General features: G+C 45.7%; 1 protein-coding gene across 1 annotated transcript in view; it reads right to left on the reverse strand.

Moving 5' to 3' along the window:
* Positions 1-3,747: 3,747 nt before the first annotated feature.
* LOC120046914 (gamma-aminobutyric acid receptor subunit alpha-6-like) overlaps positions 3,748-20,646 on the reverse strand; it is a 51,481-nt gene continuing 34,582 nt past the window's right edge. Inside the window, exons 12-15 of the mRNA XM_038992464.1 lie at positions 4,423-4,448; positions 4,251-4,258; positions 4,147-4,163; positions 3,748-3,972 (exon numbers count right to left, since the gene is read on the reverse strand). Coding sequence (XP_038848392.1) covers positions 3,748-3,972; positions 4,147-4,163; positions 4,251-4,258; positions 4,423-4,448 — 276 coding nt within the window. The remainder of the gene's footprint in view (positions 3,973-4,146; positions 4,164-4,250; positions 4,259-4,422; positions 4,449-20,646) is intronic.

The raw sequence follows: 20,646 nt of genomic DNA on the forward strand, positions 1-20,646 counted from the left end.
TAGGTAGACTGAAAGGTTATGACTCCATACCTAGGTAGACTGAAAGGTTAAGTCTCCATACCTAGGTAGATTGAAAGGTTATGACTCCATACCTAGGTAGACTGAAAGGTTAAGTCTCCATACCTAGGTAGATTGAAAGGTTATGACTCCATACCTAGGTAGACTGAAAAGTTAAGTCTCCATACCTAGGTAGACTGAAAGGTTATGACTCCATACCTAGGTAGACTGAAAGGTTAAGTCTCCATACCTAGGTAGAGTGAAAGGTTATGACTCCATACCTAGGTAGACTGAGAGGTTATGACTCCATACCTAGGTAGATTGAAAGGTTATGACTCCATACCTAGGTAGACTGAAAAGTTAAGTCTCCATACCTAGGTAGACTGAAAGGTTATGACTCCATACCTAGGTAGACTGAAAGGTTAAGTCTCCATACCTAGGTAGAGTGAAAGGTTATGACTCCATACCTAGGTAGACTGAAAGGTTATGACTCCATACCTAGGTAGACTGAAAGGTTATGACTCCATACATAGGAAGACTGAAAGGCATTGACATTACTCACCCTCAATCAACTATCTAGCCTCTGTTTCTCCTACAGCGATTTACTTATTGATCACAATCAATCAATGAAAGATATTGATAATCATCACAGACCACGAATTTTGACCAAAATTAACCGGAGAGATTACTGCTTCCACGGTTTTCTTTTTCCAAGCTATACGGAGGGTGTCCTAGTAAACAAACAGCAGAGACCTGAGGACAACATCCAACCTGGAACTAAGTGAGTAGTGTTTGGTCTGATGCTATTTTGAAAGCCAAGAAGAAAAATATATATTTTTAAATAAGGTACATTACAATGACATATTTTACTTAATGGGGACTGAATGCTGAGTTAAGGCTCCCAGGCTTGGACAGACCAGATACAAATTCACTTAGAACTAAGGTGTGAAGTAAAAGGTGTCGAGGAATTTGGGCCCAACAAGAGGCAGGAGTCTTTGAAGCCCCCTCCTGCTGTTCAGAGACCATCCACCGGTATTTTCTACAGGAAATCTGCCTCCAGAAATAAAAGCTTCTCCCAAGTGGGTGTAACACCTACTCCCGTTGCCTGCTGCACTGCTGCTTGGATTCCACCTGGTGATCTGTTCACCGTCTGCCCTGGCCTGTCTCCCCCTGTCTGGTACAGGTGCCCCCGCCACACTCACCCCTCTCTCCCGAACTTTCGCTCGCCTCAGCACTCACGCACTGTTGGGGCGAGTGACCCCAACAAATAATCCTGAAAGGTATCAGTCTAGTGTTTTCTGTAATGACCTTAGTGATCACTGTTTTACAGCCTATGTTCGTAATGGCTGCTCAGTGAGACGACCTGTCCTGATTTGTCATAGACGCTTGCTAAAAAACTTTAATGAGCATGCCTTCCTTCATGAACTGGCCTCTGTGAAATGGTATAGAATCAGCTTGATCCCCTCTGTCGAAGACGCTTGGACCTTCTTTTTTTATATTATCAGTGGTATTGTTAACAAACACGCCCCCATAAAGAAAATGAGAATTAAAAACAGGTTCAGCCCCTGGTTCGACAGTGATCTTACAGAGTTACTCCACCTCAAGAATTGCATTTGGCGAAAGGCTCGGCACACGCATACTCAGGCTGACTGACTATCGTTCAGGCAAATGAGAAATAAGAGCACTCAGGCTATCCGGAAGGCCAAAGTTAGTTATTTTAAGGAGCAGTTCTCTCTCTGTAGGTCTAGCCCCAAGAAGTTCTGGAAAACAGTTAAAGACCTGGAGAATAAACCCTCCTCCTCACAGCTGCTCATGTCCCTTAATGTTGATGATGTGGTTGTTACTGACAAGAAGCACATGGCTGAGCTCTTTAATCAACACTTCATTAAGTCAGGATTTCTATTTGACTCAGCCATGCCTCCTTACCCGTCCAACATTTCCTCATCTCCCATCCCTTCTAATGCGACTATCCCCGATGCTTCTCCCTCTTTTCCCCTGCCCCGCTACAAAGTTTCTCCCTGCAGCCAGTCACTGAGTCCGAGGTGCTAAAGGAGCTCCTTAAACTTGACCCTTTCTTCTTTAAGGTTGCTGCCCCTATCATCGCCAAACCTATCTGTAACATTTTTAACCTGTCTCTCCTCTCTGGGGAGGTTCCCATTCCCATTGGAAGGCAGCCGCGGTTCGTCCTTTATTTAAAGGGGGAGATCAAGCTGATCCTAACTGTTATAGGCCTATTTCTATTTTTCCCTGTTTATCAAAAGTGTTGGAAAAACTTTTCAATAATCAACTGACTGGCTTTTTTGAAGTCTATAGTATTCTCTCGGGTATGCAATCTGGTTTCCGCCCAGGTTATGGATGTGTCACCGCAACCTTACAGGTCCTCAATGATGTCACCATTGCCATTGATTCTAAGCAATGTTGTGCTGCTATTTTTATTGACTTTGCCAAAGCTTTTGATACGGTAGACCATTCCATTTTTGTGGGCCGGCTAAGGAGTATTGGAGGGGTCTTTGGGCTGGTTTGCTAACTACCTCTCTCAAAGAGTGCAGTGTATAAAGTCAGAAAATCTGCTGTCTCAGCCACTGCCTGTCACCAAGGGAGTACCCCATGGCTCGATCCTAGGCCCCATGCTCTTCTCAATTTACATCAACAACATAGCTCAGGCAGTAGGAAGCTCTCTTATCCAATTATATGCAGATGATACAGTCTTGTACTCAGCTGGCCCCTCCCCGTATTTTGTGTTAAATGCTCTACAACAAAGCTTTCTTAGTGTCCAACAAGATTTCTCTACCCTCAACCTCGTTCTGAACACCTCCAAAACAAAGGGCATGCTCCTTACAGGACACATCACTGTACTCTATACTCCTCTGTAAACTGGTCATCTCTGTATACCCATCGCAAGACCCGCTGGTTGATGCTTATTTATAAAACCCTCTTAGGCCTCACTCACCCCTATCTGAGATATCTACTGCAGCCCTCATCTTCCACATACAACACCAGTTTTGCCTGTCACATTCTGTTAAATGTCCTCAAAGCACACACATCCCTGGGTCGCCCCTCTTTTCAGTTCGCTGCAGCTAGCGACTTGAACGAGCTGCAACAAACACTCAAACTGGACAGTTTTATTTCAATCTCTTCATTCAAAGACTCAATCATGGACACTCTTACTGACAGTTGTGGCTGCTTTGTGTGATGTATTGTTGTCTCTACCTTCTTGCCCTTTGTGCTGTTGTCTGTGCCCAATAATGTTTGTACAATGTTTTGTGATGCTACCATGTTGTGTTTCTACCATGTTGTTGTTATGTTGTGTTGCTACCATGCTGTGTTGTCATGTGTTGCTGCCTTGCTATGTTGTTGTCTTAAGTCTCTCTTTATGTAGTGTTGTCTCTCTTGTCATGATGTGTGTTTTGTCCTGTATTTATTTTGTATTTTGTAAAAAAAAAAATGATCCCAGGCCCCCATCGCTGCAGGAGGCCTTTTGCCTTTTGGTAGGCCGCCATTGTAAATAAGAATTTGTTCTTAACTGAATTGCCTAGTTAAATAAAGTTGAAATAAAACATATAAATAAACAAATGAAAGAGGGGCATTCAACCTACTGGCTGAGAGAAACCAACACAGATATTGGCAGTGGCGTGCCGTGGGCCTGGGCAAAAATTATATTCTGATGATGTTTAGGCCAGCAGAGAAGGCCTTGCTGGCCCTGACGGCCCACCACTGGATATTGGTAGCCATCAAAAGCTAAGAAATCCCTCACCGGAGACCATAGAGCACGGTGCCGTCCGGATGCAGTCGGATCATTCTGTTCTTGACCGTGACGCCGTGGACAAAGGACTTTTTATCGTTGAGGAAGTAGGTGTCGGGAACCCAGAGCGAGTCGGCTACCCTGTTATCCAGCGTCAGGTTGAGGGCTATCTCAGAGTAGGACAGACGCTTGTCCCGCCAGGCCTGCTGGAAGTACATGGTCAACGTGTAGTCCTGGAAGAGAGGGGGAGGAAAGAGAAGAGTCAGTAAACGAGTGGAGAGAGGGATAGATGGGATAGGTAGCTGAAACTACATGTCAACGTGTAGTCCTGGAAGAGAGGGGGAGGAAAGAGAAGAGTCAGTAAACGAGTGGAGAGAGGGATAGATGGGATAGGTACCTGAAACTACATGGTCAACGTGTAGTCCTGGAAGAGAGGGGGAGGAAAGAGGAGAGTCAGTAAACGAGTGGAGAGAGGGATAGATGGGATAGGTACCTGAAACTACATGTCAACGTGTAGTCCTGGAAGAGAGGGGGAGGAAAGAGAAGAGTCAGTAAACGAGTGGAGAGAGGGATAGATGGGATAGGTAGCTGAAACTACATGTCAACGTGTAGTCCTGGAAGAGAGGGGGAGGAAAGAGGAGAGTCAGTAAACGAGTGGAGAGAGGGATAGATGGGATAGGTACCTGAAACTACATGTCAACGTGTAGTCCTGGAAGAGAGGGGGAGGAAAGAGAAGAGTCAGTAAACGAGTGGAGAGAGGGATAGATGGGATAGGTAGCTGAAACTACATGTCAACGTGTAGTCCTGGAAGAGAGGGGGAGGAAAGAGAAGAGTCAGTAAACGAGTGGAGAGAGGGATAGATGGGATAGGTAGCTGAAACTACATGTCAACGTGTAGTCCTGGAAGAGAGGGGGAGGAAAGAGAAGAGTCAGTAAACGAGTGGAGAGAGGGATAGATGGGATAGGTACCTGAAACTACATGTCAACGTGTAGTCCTGGAAGAGAGGGGGAGGAAAGAGAAGAGTCAGTAAACGAGTGGAGAGAGGGATAGATGGGATAGGTACCTGAAACTACATGTCAACGTGTAGTCCTGGAAGAGAGGGGGAGGAAAGAGAAGAGTCAGTAAACGAGTGGAGAGAGGGATAGATGGGATAGGTAGCTGAAACTACATGTCAACGTGTAGTCCTGGAAGAGAGGGGGAGGAAAGAGAAGAGTCAGTAAACGAGTGGAGAGAGGGATAGATGGGATAGGTACCTGAAACTACATGGTCAACGTGTAGTCCTGGAAGAGAGGGGGAGGAAAGAGAAGAGTCAGTAAACGAGTGGAGAGAGGGATAGATGGGATAGGTAGCTGAAACTACATGTCAACGTGTAGTCCTGGAAGAGAGGGGGAGGAAAGAGAAGAGTCAGTAAACGAGTGGAGAGAGGGATAGATGGGATAGGTACCTGAAACTACATGTCAACGTGTAGTCCTGGAAGAGAGGGGGAGGAAAGAGAAGAGTCAGTAAACGAGTGGAGAGAGGGATAGATGGGATAGGTACCTGAAACTACATGTCAACGTGTAGTCCTGGAAGAGGAGAAAAGTGGATAAACCTACTGGACTGTACATCTCATAACACAACATTCTGAGATAGATCGAAAGAGGGAATGAATGAATGAATGAACGCTGCCTGCGAAGTTCATGTCTTGAATTAGCAACAATAATCTCATCCCTTTAAATATGCAGCCCGTTAAACGGAGAGATCATTTGCACAGACATCATCACACACATCCATCTGGATACATAGATACTGTACATCACACACATCCATCTGGATACATAGATACTGTACATCACACTACAGGCTTCACAAAGTGACAGGCAGCACAACAGCACATACAATTCATAAAAGTCACGTAGTCGACTATCAAATCAGAATTTGGGGCATTTTTAATTTTTTTAAACTAGTCTTAGGATAGATGTGTAGTACTATACTATATTACTTCATGCAGGTTACTCTGTGTGAATGTGTCTTTTTGAGGGGATAAAGAACTTTTAAAATACAGAAAGTGTCATGTCTAATGCGTTTTGACATGCAAAACATTTTAGGACTATATCAACAGTGGACTAATGAATAACAAAATATCGTTTTTGAATGGTATTTTCCTTTAATTAACATACAGTCTAGCTCAGTGGTCACCAACCGGTCGATCAGAATTGATTGGTCGATCTTCAAGGCATTCCTAGTCGAGCACCAAACATTTCTGTAGAAAAGCAGACGATAAAAGCTTACGCTCCTTTTTTTTATTTATTTGTGATGCGCTGTTTCCGGTAGCTGCACTTGATTCAGCCCTGCGCACCATGTAGGCTAAGGGTTCCCATTTTTAACCATTTAATTTGTCTGAACAACAAGCTCCTCCTACCCAGCGGACCGGGAGATCTGTGGTTAAATCGAGTGGGTCTACTGTGCTGGCCAATCGGATAGCTCAGATCACAGTTCCTGCAGCTTCCACAGCAAAGTGTGATACTAGCCTACGTGAGATTTCATAACTTTTAAAACCACGACCAGAGAGACTGTCAAAGAATAGAGCAAAGAGCAGCTGTTTTTAAGAGTGAGTTCATGTCTACGTTTTTATTCAGCACTGTCAACACTGTTTTTATTCAGCTCTATTACAAAACATAAAACGCGCTTCTCCCTACTTCCATTTGAGCTGCAGTGTGTAGCCAAGTGTATTGATAGCCAGCCCTGCAATGTTATTATTATTAGTAGCTCATCGTGTCTATTTTAATATCGTGGAGTAGTTCACTTTCTCTGGTCACAGGAACAACATGAATTTGTGCATGAGGCAGATTGCGGTGCGACTCCAGTTTCGCCATCAGGCGGAAGACTGTGTCCCCTCTCTCGAGTCAGTGTCACCGGAGGAAAGGAAGGAAAGAGCAGGGACCGGTGAGAGTCTCTGCTCCGCTCTCCATCCCTCCGCTGTGAGAGTCTCTGCTGCGCTCTCCCTCCCTCCGCTGTGAGAGTCTCTGCTGCGCTCTCCCTCCCTCCGCTGTGAGAGTCTCTGCTGCGCTCTCCCTCCCTCCGCTGAGACTAATGACGTGTTCAAAACAACTGGGAACTCCGACTGGGAAATATAGTTTTGAACGTTCATCCTGTGCGGAATTCCAAGTCAGAAACTTGGGCAACTTTCTACAGCTCCGACTTTACGACTGGAAGATCGCTTATATCATGATTTGACCTCTTTATCATGATTTGACCTTGTTTTTTTTTTCAAGTTCACAGTTGTGTTGCAAGCACCCTTACCATAAGATGCAGGTACCATCCAGTAAAATAAAATGAGATAAGATAAGATGAGCTGCTAATAATAATAACACATATTAAAATAGACACGATGGGTAGGTACCATCCAGTAAAATAAAAAAGCAAATTATTTGCAAATTATTTCAATTCATGCTCAGCTGTGCCTCTCAACTGATCTATTTAGTTATCAAAGCTCGAGTTTTTAAGTATAATAATGTCTGAGATTAACACTACTGGCAGGCCAGGCATATAACCAATATGTTCTGATTATGTATCAGGCCCACTGCACAAACCTCATTCCTACAGAACTGCTTTTATTAGGTTAAATCTGAGCTGTAGATCTCGGCTTGCTTGGTGACAGTCTAGTTGAACAGCAGAAGGTTGAGTGGTATTTTCCTTTACCATACAGTCTAGTTGAACAGCAGAAGGTCATCTACATGGTATGGTTGGTGTAGAACAGTCTGAAACAGCATTGACCTCTACTGACCTCTAACTGACCTCTACTGACCTATAACTGACCTCTACTGACCTGTAACTGACATCTACTGGCCTATAACTGACTTCTACGAACTGAACCACACGGGCCTGTAACTGACCTCTACTGACCTGTAACTGACCTCTACTGACCTGTAACTGACCTCTACTGAGGGCAGTAGTGGTCATGCTGACTGGGGTTAGGGGGTTAATACTCAGCCAACTCTTCTCTCCTCCTGGCTGACTTACTGGTCCCAAATGGCACCCTATTCCCTATATAGTAGCACTTCGTTTGACCAAAGCCTAATGGCAGCCTATGGGCCCTGGTCAAAAGTAGTGCACTACATAGGGAATAGGTTGCCCTTTCAGAAGCTGCCACTGACGGGGGCAACAACCTGAGGGTTAATTCCTCAGCTATCTCAGCTGGCTGGCCCATGATGAAAATATACTGCTTCCACTCCGATGGTTTATGAGGACAATACCTCCCTCCCTTTAGTCCATCCATCCATCTTTCACTCTATCCATCACTCTCTCATGCTTCCCTTTACAGACCCGATAGAGTACTCCAGCTGGGGCTCTCTCTCTCTCCTCTTTGTAAGCATTTACTACTGCAAACAGACACAGTACACAGCTTCCATTCCTGAAGTCAGTGTTTGCTGCTGGTTTCCCAGGTTTGAATTGGTCACCATTGGGCATTGATGACTAGAGATGGCATGTCTGCCCCCCCCCCCCACTCTCCTACCGTGTACCAGTCCCCTATCGTACTCCATATATAACACATAGGTAAAACCAACACATGCTCACACACATGCTCACACTGCCAGTGAGACATAACATATGCATGTACATTACTGGACTTACTGACTATGCCTCTCTCAAAATCCATCCATCCATCCATCCATCCATCCATCCATCCATCCACCCACCCACCCACCCACCCACCTACCTACCCACCTACCTACCTACCTACCTACCTACCTACCTACCTACCTACCTACCTACCTACCTACCCACCTACCCACCTACCTACCTACCTACCTACCTACCTACCTACCTACCTACCTACCTACCTACCTACCTACCTACCTACCTACCTACCTACCTACCTACCTACCTACCTACCTACTCACCTACCTACCTACCCACCCACTTACCTACCTACCTACCTACCTACCCATCCACCCACCCACTCACTCACTCACTCACTCACTCACTCACTCACTCACTCACTCACCCATCCACCCACCCACCCACTCACCCATCCACCCATCCACCCACCCATCCACCCACCGTACAACCCAGCAGAGAGAGCACTGCAGTGTGGTATTATCATCTCTGTTACCGAGCAGATTGTAATAATATGAAGTAGAAAACAGAACATGATACACATGAAGCCATTACGCTTTTCTCTATTTTATATCTACAGCACTTATCATTTATCTCCTCTGGTTGTGTTTTACCAACCTGGTGTTTAATCCCCTGGGAGTCAAAATATCCTCAATATATTGATGTTTTGCACATTTTAAAAAATGGCTCATAATTTGAGGCCTTTTACATTAAAGAGGATTCTTAAAGCAGCGAGACTAGAAGTGTGTCCCAAATGGCACTATATTCCCTACATAGTGCACTACTTTGGACCAGAGCCTTCTTCCAGGCTGAAACAAGTCTGGACATTCCAGGACACACTCTTTCTCCACCAATCTTGAACGTGTCTCTCTCTCATTACCAGAGTGTTGATCAGTTGTCTCCCTCTCTCCCCTCTCTTCGTCTCCCCCCTCTCTCCCCCTCTGTCTCCCCCTCTCGGGAGTGTGAGCGGGCACCTTAGGACCGAGTGTCTATCACTCTTAGGGTGTGTCCTAAATGGGACCCTATTCCCTTTGTAGTGCACTGCAGCCCTATGGGCCCGGGTCAATAGTGGTGCACTACAAAGGTAATAGGATGCCATTTGGGACGTAATCTTACACAGTGTCTCCTGCGGGAGGCTAGCAGTTATCTCCAATCCACAGCTCTATGTTCTACTGTCCACAGCTCTTCTCCTCTCCTCTTCTTCCTCCTCTCCTCTCCTCTCCTCTCCTCTCCTCTCCTTGGTTGTATCACCAGTGGGAGAACTGGATAGATTTCCACTACAGCCCTATTACTTTCACCTGTCATGTTCTGTCATATCCGGTCCTGTCATATCCTGTCACGTCTTCTCTTCTCCATTTTATTATAGATTTTTTTTCACCTTTATTTAACCAGGGAAGTCCTTTATTTAGCCAGGGAAGTCCTTTATTTAGCCAGGGAAGTCCTTTATTTAACCAGGGAAGTCCTTTATTTAACCAGGGAAGTCCTTTATTTAACCAGGGAAGTCCTTTATTTAACCAGGGAAGTCCTTTATTTAACCAGGGAAGTCCTTTATTTAACCAGGGAAGTCCTTTATTTAACCAGGGAAGTCCTTTATTTATCCAGGGAAGTCCTTTATTTAGCCAGTGAAGTTCTTTATTTAGCCAGGGGAAGCAAGTCCCCGCAGCAATGTTCCAACATCTAATGGAAAGCCTTCCCAGAAGAGTGGAGGCTGTTATAGCAGCAAAGGAGGGACCAACTCCATATTAACGCCCATGATTTTGGAATGAGATGTTCGACGAGCAGATGTCCACATACTTTTGGTCACGTAGTGCATGTAGAAATATAAAAGAATAACAATGATGTCATTATTGGTATTTCCTGTATGTAGCTAGATTTTCTAGAGCTACACAGCTATTTACATTCTATGGTGGTAAATATCACATTAAACCAGCCACCACCACAATATCAACAACCCGTCTATGTACTGTTAGCCTATTGTGACATGACCGTTCGTGACCCATGGGTTTCATGAAGAAGGGGGGACTCAGTGACTGGTTTCCCCTTGGTACTGCACACATCAGAGCCCAGTCACTTGTCCCTTTGTTGTCCTGTCCTTCTCCTCACCTCCTCTCTGCCCCTCAGACGAGAGAGAGAGAGAGAGAGAGGGTGTGGTGGGGGGGCTGGGTTAGCTAAATGCGCTGCGGTTACACATTTCCTTGTGTTGGTGAGCTAAGGGAATGCCCGCGGTGGCTGGTTAAGTATACGTCTCAAATGAAACAGTCAGAGTCAGGGGGGAGCCTGCCTGCCTGCTAGCCATCTATACCCTTGGGGCCTTCCACAACACTAGCCACTCACTGTTATCTAGTCATCTATACCCTTGGGGCCTTCCACAACACTAGCCACTCACTGTTATCTAGTCATCTATACCCTTGGGGCCTTCCACAACACTAGCCACTCACTGTTATCTAGTCATCTATACCCTTGGGGCCTTCCACAACACTAGCCACTCACTGTTATCTAGTCATCTATACCCTTGGGGCCTTCCACAACACTAGCCACTCACTGTTATCTAGTCATCTATACCCTTGGGGCCTTCCACAACACAACACTAGCCACTCACTGTTATCTAGTCATCTATACCCTTGGGGCCTTCCACAACACAACACTAGCCACTCACTGTTATCTAGTCATCTATACCCTTGGGGCCTTCCACAACACTAGCCACTCACTGTTATCTAGTCATCTATACCCTTGGGGCCTTCCACAACACAACACTAGCCACTCACTGTTATCTAGTCATCTATACCCTTGGGGCCTTCCACAACACTAGCCACTCACTGTTATCTAGTCATCTATACCCTTGGGACCTTCCACAACACAACACTAGCCACTCACTGTTATCTAGTCATCTATACCCTTGGGGCCTTCCACAACACTAGCCACTCACTGTTATCTAGTCATCTATACCCTTGGGACCTTCCACAACACAACACTAGCGACTCACTGTTATCTAGTCATCTATACCCTTGGGGCCTTCCACAACACTAGCCACTCACTGTTATCTAGTCATCTATACCCTTGGGGCCTTCCACAACACAACACTAGCCACTCACTGTTATCTAGTCATCTATACCCTTGGGGCCTTCCACAACACTAGCCACTCACTGTTATCTAGTCATCTATACCCTTGGGGCCTTCCACAACACAACACTAGCCACTCACTGTTATCTAGTCATCTATACCCTTGGGGCCTTCCACAACACTAGCCACTCACTGTTATCTAGTCATCTATACCCTTGGGACCTTCCACAACACTAGCCACTCACTGTTATCTAGTCATCTATACCCTTGGGACCTTCCACAACACAACACTAGCCACTCACTGTTATCTAGTCATCTATACCCTTGGGGCCTTCCACAACACAACACTAGCCACTCACTGTTATCTAGTCATCTATACCCTTGGGGCCTTCCACAACACTAGCCACTCACTGTTATCTAGTCATCTATACCCTTGGGACCTTCCACAACACAACACTAGCCACTCACTGTTATCTAGTCATCTATACCCTTGGGGCCTTCCACAACACAACACTAGCCACTCACTGTTATCTAGTCATCTATACCCTTGGGGCCTTCCACAACACTAGCCACTCACTGTTATCTAGTCATCTATACCCTTGGGACCTTCCACAACACAACACTAGCCACTCACTGTTATCTAGTCATCTATACCCTTGGGGCCTTCCACAACACTAGCCACTCACTGTTATCTAGTCATCTATACCCTTGGGACCTTCCACAACACAACACTAGCCACTCACTGTTATCTAGTCATCTATACCCTTGGGGCCTTCCACAACACTAGCCACTCACTGTTATCTAGTCATCTATACCCTTGGGGCCTTCCACAACACAACACTAGCCACTCACTGTTATCTAGTCATCTATACCCTTGGGACCTTCCACAACACTAGCCACTCACTGTTATCTAGTCATCTATACCCTTGGGGCCTTCCACAACACTAGCCACTCACTGTTATCTAGTCATCTATACCCTTGGGACCTTCCACAACACAACACTAGCCACTCACTGTTATCTAGTCATCTATACCCTTGGGGCCTTCCACAACACTAGCCACTCACTGTTATCTAGTCATCTATACCCTTGGGGCCTTCCACAACACAACACTAGCCACTCACTGTTATCTAGTCATCTATACCCTTGGGGCCTTCCACAACACAACACTAGCCACTCACTGTTATCTAGTCATCTATACCCTTGGGGCCTTCCACAACACAACACTAGCCACTCACTGTTATCTAGTCATCTATACCCTTGGGGCCTTCCACAACACAACACTAGCCACTCACTGTTATCTAGTCATCTATACCCTTGGGGCCTTCCACAACACAACACTAGCCACTCACTGTTATCTAGTCATCTATACCCTTGGGGCCTTCCACAACACAACACTAGCCACTCACTGTTATCTAGTCATCTATACCCTTGGGACCTTCCACAACACAACACTAGCCACTCACTGTTATCTAGTCATCTATACCCTTGGGGCCTTCCACAACACAACACTAGCCACTCACTGTTATCTAGTCATCTATACCCTTGGGGCCTTCCACAACACAACACTAGCCACTCACTGTTATCTAGTCATCTATACCCTTGGGACCTTCCACAACACAACACTAGCCACTCACTGTTATCTAGTCATCTATACACTTGGGACCTTCCACAACACAACACTAGCCACTCACTGTTATCTAGTCATCTATACCCTTGGGACCTTCCACAACACAACACTAGCCACTCACTGTTATCTAGTCATCTATACCCTTGGGACCTTCCACAACACAACACTAGCCACTCACTGTTATCTAGTCATCTATACCCTTGGGGCCTTCCACAACACAACACTAGCCACTCACTGTTATCTAGTCATCTATACCCTTGGGGCCTTCCACAACACTAGCCACTCACTGTTATCTAGTCATCTATACCCTTGGGGCCTTCCACAACACAACACTAGCCACTCACTGTTATCTAGTCATCTATACCCTTGGGACCTTCCACAACACAACACTAGCCACTCACTGTTATCTAGTCATCTATACCCTTGGGGCCTTCCACAACACAACACTAGCCACTCACTGTTATCTAGTCATCTATACCCTTGGGGCCTTCCACAACACTAGCCACTCACTGTTATCTAGTCATCTATACCCTTGGGACCTTCCACAACACAACACTAGCCACTCACTGTTATCTAGTCATCTATACCCTTGGGGCCTTCCACAACACTAGCCACTCACTGTTATCTAGTCATCTATACCCTTGGGGCCTTCCACAACACTAGCCACTCACTGTTATCTAGTCATCTATACCCTTGGGACCTTCCACAACACAACACTAGCCACTCACTGTTATCTAGTCATCTATACCCTTGGGGCCTTCCACAACACAACACTAGCCACTCACTGTTATCTAGTCATCTATACCCTTGGGGCCTTCCACAACACTAGCCACTCACTGTTATCTAGTCATCTATACCCTTGGGGCCTTCCACAACACAACACTAGCCACTCACTGTTATCTAGTCATCTATACCCTTGGGGCCTTCCACAACACTAGCCACTCACTGTTATCTAGTCATCTATACCCTTGGGGCCTTCCACAACACAACACTAGCCACTCACTGTTATCTAGTCATCTATACCCTTGGGACCTTCCACAACACTAGCCACTCACTGTTATCTAGTCATCTATACCCTTGGGACCTTCCACAACACTAGCCACTCACTGTTATCTAGTCATCTATACCCTTGGGGCCTTCCACAACACTAGCCACTCACTGTTATCTAGTCATCTATACCCTTGGGACCTTCCACAACACAACACTAGCCACTGTTAGTAGGACTGGGTTTTTCAGATACTTAACTTGGCTGGACAAACGCCTGACAGATCCATTAGACAAGTCATCCAGAACATTCCGGTTAGGGCTTCTAATGGCGTGATGGGGTAGCTTGTTCTAAAGACATACTGATTTTCAGTTGCTTAACTTAATCAATCTACTGATAAATGAATTAGGGCCAGGCTACAGTAAAGCTACAACTCGGACATCTAGTCTATTTCCACCATCAACACACTTGATTAAGTAAGCAATTCAAGTCAGTTAAATTAGAAATTATTATTTCAGATAACTATTCTTATTTGTTGTAACGGTTCTCTAGCTCTTCCTCCTCCTCGGACGAGGAGAGGCGAGACGGATCAGATGACCAATACGCAGCGTGGTAACTTGACATGATATTTACTGAACAAGACAAAAAACAAACTAACTTGAATAACTAACAAAATAACAAAACGGAGTAGACAGACCTGGACGACGAACTTACATGAAACACGAAGAACGCATGAACAGGAAAAATGACTACATAAAACGAACGAACAAACAAAACCGAAAACAGTCCCGTGTGGCGTAACATACACAGACACTGACACAGGAGACAACCACCCACAACAATCAATGTGAAAACACCTACCTTAATATGGCTCTCAATTAGAGGAAATGAAAACCACCTGCCTCTAATTGAGAGCCATATCAGGTCACCCTTTAACCAACATAGAAACACATAACATAGACTACCCACCCAAACTCACGCCCTGACCGTCAAACACATACAAAATAACAGAAAACCGGTCAGGAACGTGACATTTGTAAATATAAAACACAAGCATAACTATTCCTTATAGGCATGAATGACGTTAAATTATGAAGGAAGACACAAAAAAACACAAAAAAATATATTATATGATTCCTTATCTTGTAAACCTTCAAAGAAATACCTAATTAACCTGCGTTACACATGGTCAAAACCCTTGAAAATGAAAAAAACCCATCGTATTCTGGGGAAAAAACCTTATCTCCTTTCCTTTTCCTCGACTCTCCTTCCCTTCTTGATTCACCAAACCCAGAAAAACATAGTGCAGCGTTGTCATGGCAACAATGTGTAAAAATATCACAAGATTACTTTTCCCACCAGAAGCTGAAAATAAAATGGAACAGAAATCGGTTGTTAGAACAAACAAGATGATCAAAATGGATGCTAATTCACACACTAGACGTAAGTCTGCATACCAAATGACACCCTATTCCCTATATAGTACACTGCTTTTTTATATACATATTCAGTATGTAACTGAGTAGAGTGATGATTTAGGATCCGTTTTGAATTTTTAACATGAACATGGGGGACCAACCTGATCCTATTTCACACAGGAGTAATATGATTTAGTAAAACAAATATATATATATATTATTATTTTACATTTATCAGGGGGTTCTGCAGCACCAACAGCACCCCTACTTCCTGCGTAATTAACTATGTAACTAACTATGTAACTAACTATGTAATTAACTATGTAACTAACTATGTAACAAATTATGTTACTAACTATGTCATTAATTATGTAACTATGTAATTAATTATGTAACTAACTATGTAACAAATTATGTAACTATGTAACTATCTGTCTGACTTTCATAGCCAGATCCCAGCCCTCCCTCCCTCCGTCCCTCCTAACTAACTAACTAACTAACTAACTAACAAACTAACTAACTAACTAACTAACTGTCTGACCTTCATAGCCAGATCCCAGCCTTCCCTCCTAACTAACTAACTAACTAACTAACTAACTATCTGTCTGACCTTCATAGCCAGATCCCAGCCTTCCCTCCTAACTAACTAACTAACTAACTAACTATCTGTCTGACTTTCATAGCCAGATCCCAGCCCTCCCTCCCTCCCTCCGTCCCTCCTAACTAACTAACTAACTAACTAACTAACTAACTAACTAACTAACTAACTAACTAACTAACTAACTAACTAACTAACTATCTGTCTGACCTTCATAGCCAGATCCCAGCCTTCCCTCCTAACTAACTAACTAACTAACTAACTAACTAACTAGCTAACTGTCTGACCTTCATAGCCAGATCCCAGCCTTCCCTCCTAACTAACTAACTAACTAACTAACTAACTATCTGTCTGACCTTCATAGCCAGATCCCAGCCTTCCCTCCTAACTAACTAACTAACTAACTAACTATCTGTCTGACCTTCATAGCCAGATCCCAGCCTTCCCTCCTAACTAACTAACTAACTAACTAACTAACTAACGAACTAACTAACTAACTAACTAACTATCTGTCTGACCTTCATAGCCAGATCCCAGCCTTCCCGCCTAACTAACTAACTAACTAACTAACTAACTAACTAACTAGCTATCTGTCTGACCTTCATAGCCAGATCCCAGCCCTCCCTCCTAACTAAGTGATGTAAAGAGATAATGCTTGTCAGGGTAATGATGGTAATGATGGTAATGAACACAACATTCACACCCCACTAATTAATCTCAACCACAGCTGCTTGCTTTAAATCTGTTAATTCACAGAACACTAATTAACAGTATTTTTGTGCTGGCAGTCTGGCAGTCCATTTTAACAGCAACTAAACCAACTACCGTAGGAGTTGTTAGCCCACGTGTAGGTCTAATTAATGAACTAAACAGAAAGGATAGAGACAGAGGAATAACCCTTACACACACATTGTTCATCGAATACACCCAGCACAAAAAAGCAAGCTAGGAGCAATGGGCAGGGCAGATAGAAAACAAGCTAGGAGCAATGGGCAGGGCAGATAGAAAACAAGCTAGGAGCAATGGGCAGGGCAGATAGAAAACAAGCTAGGAGCAATGGGCAGGGCAGATCGAAAGCAAGCTAGGAGCAATGGGGAGGGCAGATCGAAAGCAAGCTAGGAGCAATGGGGAAGGCAGATCGAAAGCAAGCTAGGAGCAATGGGCAGGGCAGATAGAAAGCAAGCTAGGAGCAATGGGCAGGGCAGATAGAAAGCAAGCTAGGAGCAATGGGGAGGGCAGATAGAAAGCAAGCTAGGAGCAATGGGGAGGGCAGATAGACAGCAAGCTAGGAGCAATGGGCAGGGCAGAAAGAAAGCAAGCTAGGAGCAATGGGGAGGGCAGATAGAAAACAAGCTAGGAGCAATGGGGAGGGCAGATCGAAAACAAGCTAGGAGCAATGGGGAGGGCAGATAGAAAACAAGCTAGGAGCAATGGGGAGGGCAGATAGAAAACAAGCTAGGAGCAATGGGGAGGGCAGATAGAAAACAAGCTAGGAGCAATGGGGAGGGCAGATAGAAAACAAGCTAGGAGCAATGGGGAGGGCAGATTGAAAACAACCTCATTCTACACCTCCTTGTTATCAACTTTGCAAATTAACTGCACACAACCCTACAACTCTACAACTCTACAACTCTACAACCCTACAACCCTACAACTCTACAACCCTACAACTCTACAACCCTAAAAACCCTACAACCCTAAAAACTCTACAACCCTAAAAACTCTACAACCCTAAAAACTCTACAACCCTAAAAACTCTACAACTCTACAACTCTACAACCCTACAACCCTACAACCCTAAAAACCCTACAACCCTAAAAACTCTACAACCCTAAAAACTCTACAACCCTACAACTCTACAACTCTACAACCCTACAACCCTAAAAACTCTACAACCCTACAACTCTACAACCCTAAAAACTCTACAACCCTAAAAACTCTACAACTCTACAACTCTACAACCCTAAAAACTCTACAACCCTACAACCCTAAAAACTCTACAACCCTACAACTCTACAACTCTACAACTCTACAACCCTACAACCCTAAAAACTCTACAACTCTACAACCCTAAAAACTCTACAACCCTAAAAACTCTACAACCCTAAAAACTCTACAACCCTACAACCCTACAACCCTACAACCGTTCCACCTCGAAACCCTACTACCCTACAACCTTTCCACCACACAACACTACAACCCAACAAACGTTCCACCTCACAACCCTACAACTGTTCCACCTCACAACCCTACAACTGTTCCACCTCACAACCCTACAACCGTTCCACCTCACAACCCTACAACCCTACAACCTCACAACCCTACAACCGTTCCACCTCACAACCCTGAAACCCTGAAACTGTTCAACCTCACAAGCCTACAACCTCACAACCCTACAACCTCACAACCCTACAACTGTTCCACCTCACAACCCTACAACCGTTCCACCTCACAACCCTACAACCCTACAACCTCACAACCCTACAACCATTCCACCTCTCAACCCTACAACCGTTCAACCACATAACCTCACAACTATACAACCGTTCCACCTCACAACCATTCAACTTCACAACCCTACAACCGTTCAACCACATAACCTCAACAGTGTATATTTGTGAAAACAAGATTACAATCCTAAAGGGCCAGATCCCAACAGAGCAATAAGATGACAGAGGAGGAGGGGAGAGGAGAGGAGGAGATGAGAGGAGAGGACAGGAGAGGAGAGGAGAGACGGAGGAGATGGAGAAGAGGAGATGAGAGGAGAGGAGGAGATGAGAGGAGAGGACAGGAGAGGAGAGACGGAGGAGATGGGGAAGAGGAGAGGAGAGGAGAGGAGAGGAGAGGAGAGGAGAGGAGAGGAGGAGATGAGAGGAGAGGACAGGACAGGACAGGAGAGGAGAGACGGAGGAGACGGAGAAGAGGAGAGGAGAGGAGTGATGGGAGGAGAGGAAGGGAGATGAGGAGAGGGGAATAAGGAGGAGAGGAAAGGAGGGAGAAGATGAGAGGAAAGGAGGGAGAAGAAGTACCAGAAATTGGTCATCATAATATCACATTTGGGCCACATTTCCATTTCCACTGACCCCAGTGAGTCAGGAGGGAGGACAGAGACAAGGGAGGACGTGGACAGAGAGGGAGCACACACACACACACACACACACACACACACACACACACACACACACACACAGTGACACACACACACACAGTGACACACACACACACACACACAGTGACATACACACAGTGACACACACACACACACACAGTGACACACACACACGGTGGCACACACAGTGACACACACAGTGACACACACACACAGTGACACACACACACAGTGACACACACACACACAGAGTGCACACACACACACACACACAGAGTGCACGCACACACACAGAGCGCACACACACACAGTGACACACACAGTGCACAAAGCACGGTCTCTCCTCTGACTCCTCCTGAGCCTTTAGCCCCATATTCTAATGTCATGGAGACCCGGTTGGCATGGTCACCTGGACACTGGCTCGCTGTGGCCACCAGGACACTGGCTCGCTGTGGCCACCTGGACACTGGCTGGCTGTGTGTGTGCTCTGTGTGTGTGTGCGTGCTCTGTGTGTGTGTGCGCTCTGTGTGTGCGTGCACTCTGTGTGTGTGTGTGTGTGTGTGTGTGTGTGTGTGTGTGTGTGTGTGTGTGTGTGTGTGTCTGTGTGTGTGTGTGTCTGTGTCTGTGTCTGTGTGTGTGTGTGTGTGTGTGTGTGTGTGTAACAGACGTCACGCTGTTTGCTTAGCGAGTACAGCTTCCTCCTAAATCGTCTCACAGTGAGGCTCGAACCCAGGACCTCCCACACGTGACCACCCTCCTGAAGCGTCTCACTAGCTGGCTATTCAGTGATGCAAGTGGTCTCACCAGCTGGCTATTCAGCGGTGCAAGTGGTCTCACCAGCTGGCTATTCAGTGATGCAAGTGGTTTCACCAGCTGGCTATTCAGCAGTGCAAGTGGTTTCACCAGCTGGCTATTCAGCAGTGCAAGTGGTCTCACCAGCTGGCTATTCAGTGATGCAAGTGGTCTCACCAGCTGGCTATTCAGTGATGCAAGTGGTCTCACCAGCTGGCTATTCAGTGATGCAAGTGGTCTCACCAGCTGGCTATTCAGCGGTGCAAGTGGTCTCACCAGCTGGCTATTCAGCGGTGCAAGTGGTTTCACCAGCTGGCTATTCAGTGGTGCAAGTGGTCTCACCAGCTGGCTATTCAGCGGTGCAAGTGGTCTCACCAGCTGGCTATTCAGTGATGCAAGTGGTCTCACTAGCTGGCTATTCAGCGGTGCAAGTGGTCTCACCAGCTGGCTATTCAGCAGTGCAAGTGGTCTCACCAGCTGGCTATTCAGCGGTGCAAGTGGTCTCACCAGCTGGCTATTCAGCGGTGCAAGTGGTCTCACCAGCTGGCTATTCAGCGGTGCAAGTGGTCTCACCAGCTGGCTATTCAGTGGTGCAAGTGGGGACACTTCAGGCTGAGGAGTGAGCTCCACACATCCCCGTGTGCTTCACCATGTGTTACACGTGCGCGGTGCGACCCGGCTGGCCGACGTACAGGCCTGCATCGCCCCACAACACAGC

The sequence above is a fragment of the Salvelinus namaycush genome, chromosome 5, assembly GCF_016432855.1.
Source record: "Salvelinus namaycush isolate Seneca chromosome 5, SaNama_1.0, whole genome shotgun sequence".
NCBI classification, from domain to species: domain Eukaryota; kingdom Metazoa; phylum Chordata; class Actinopteri; order Salmoniformes; family Salmonidae; genus Salvelinus; species Salvelinus namaycush.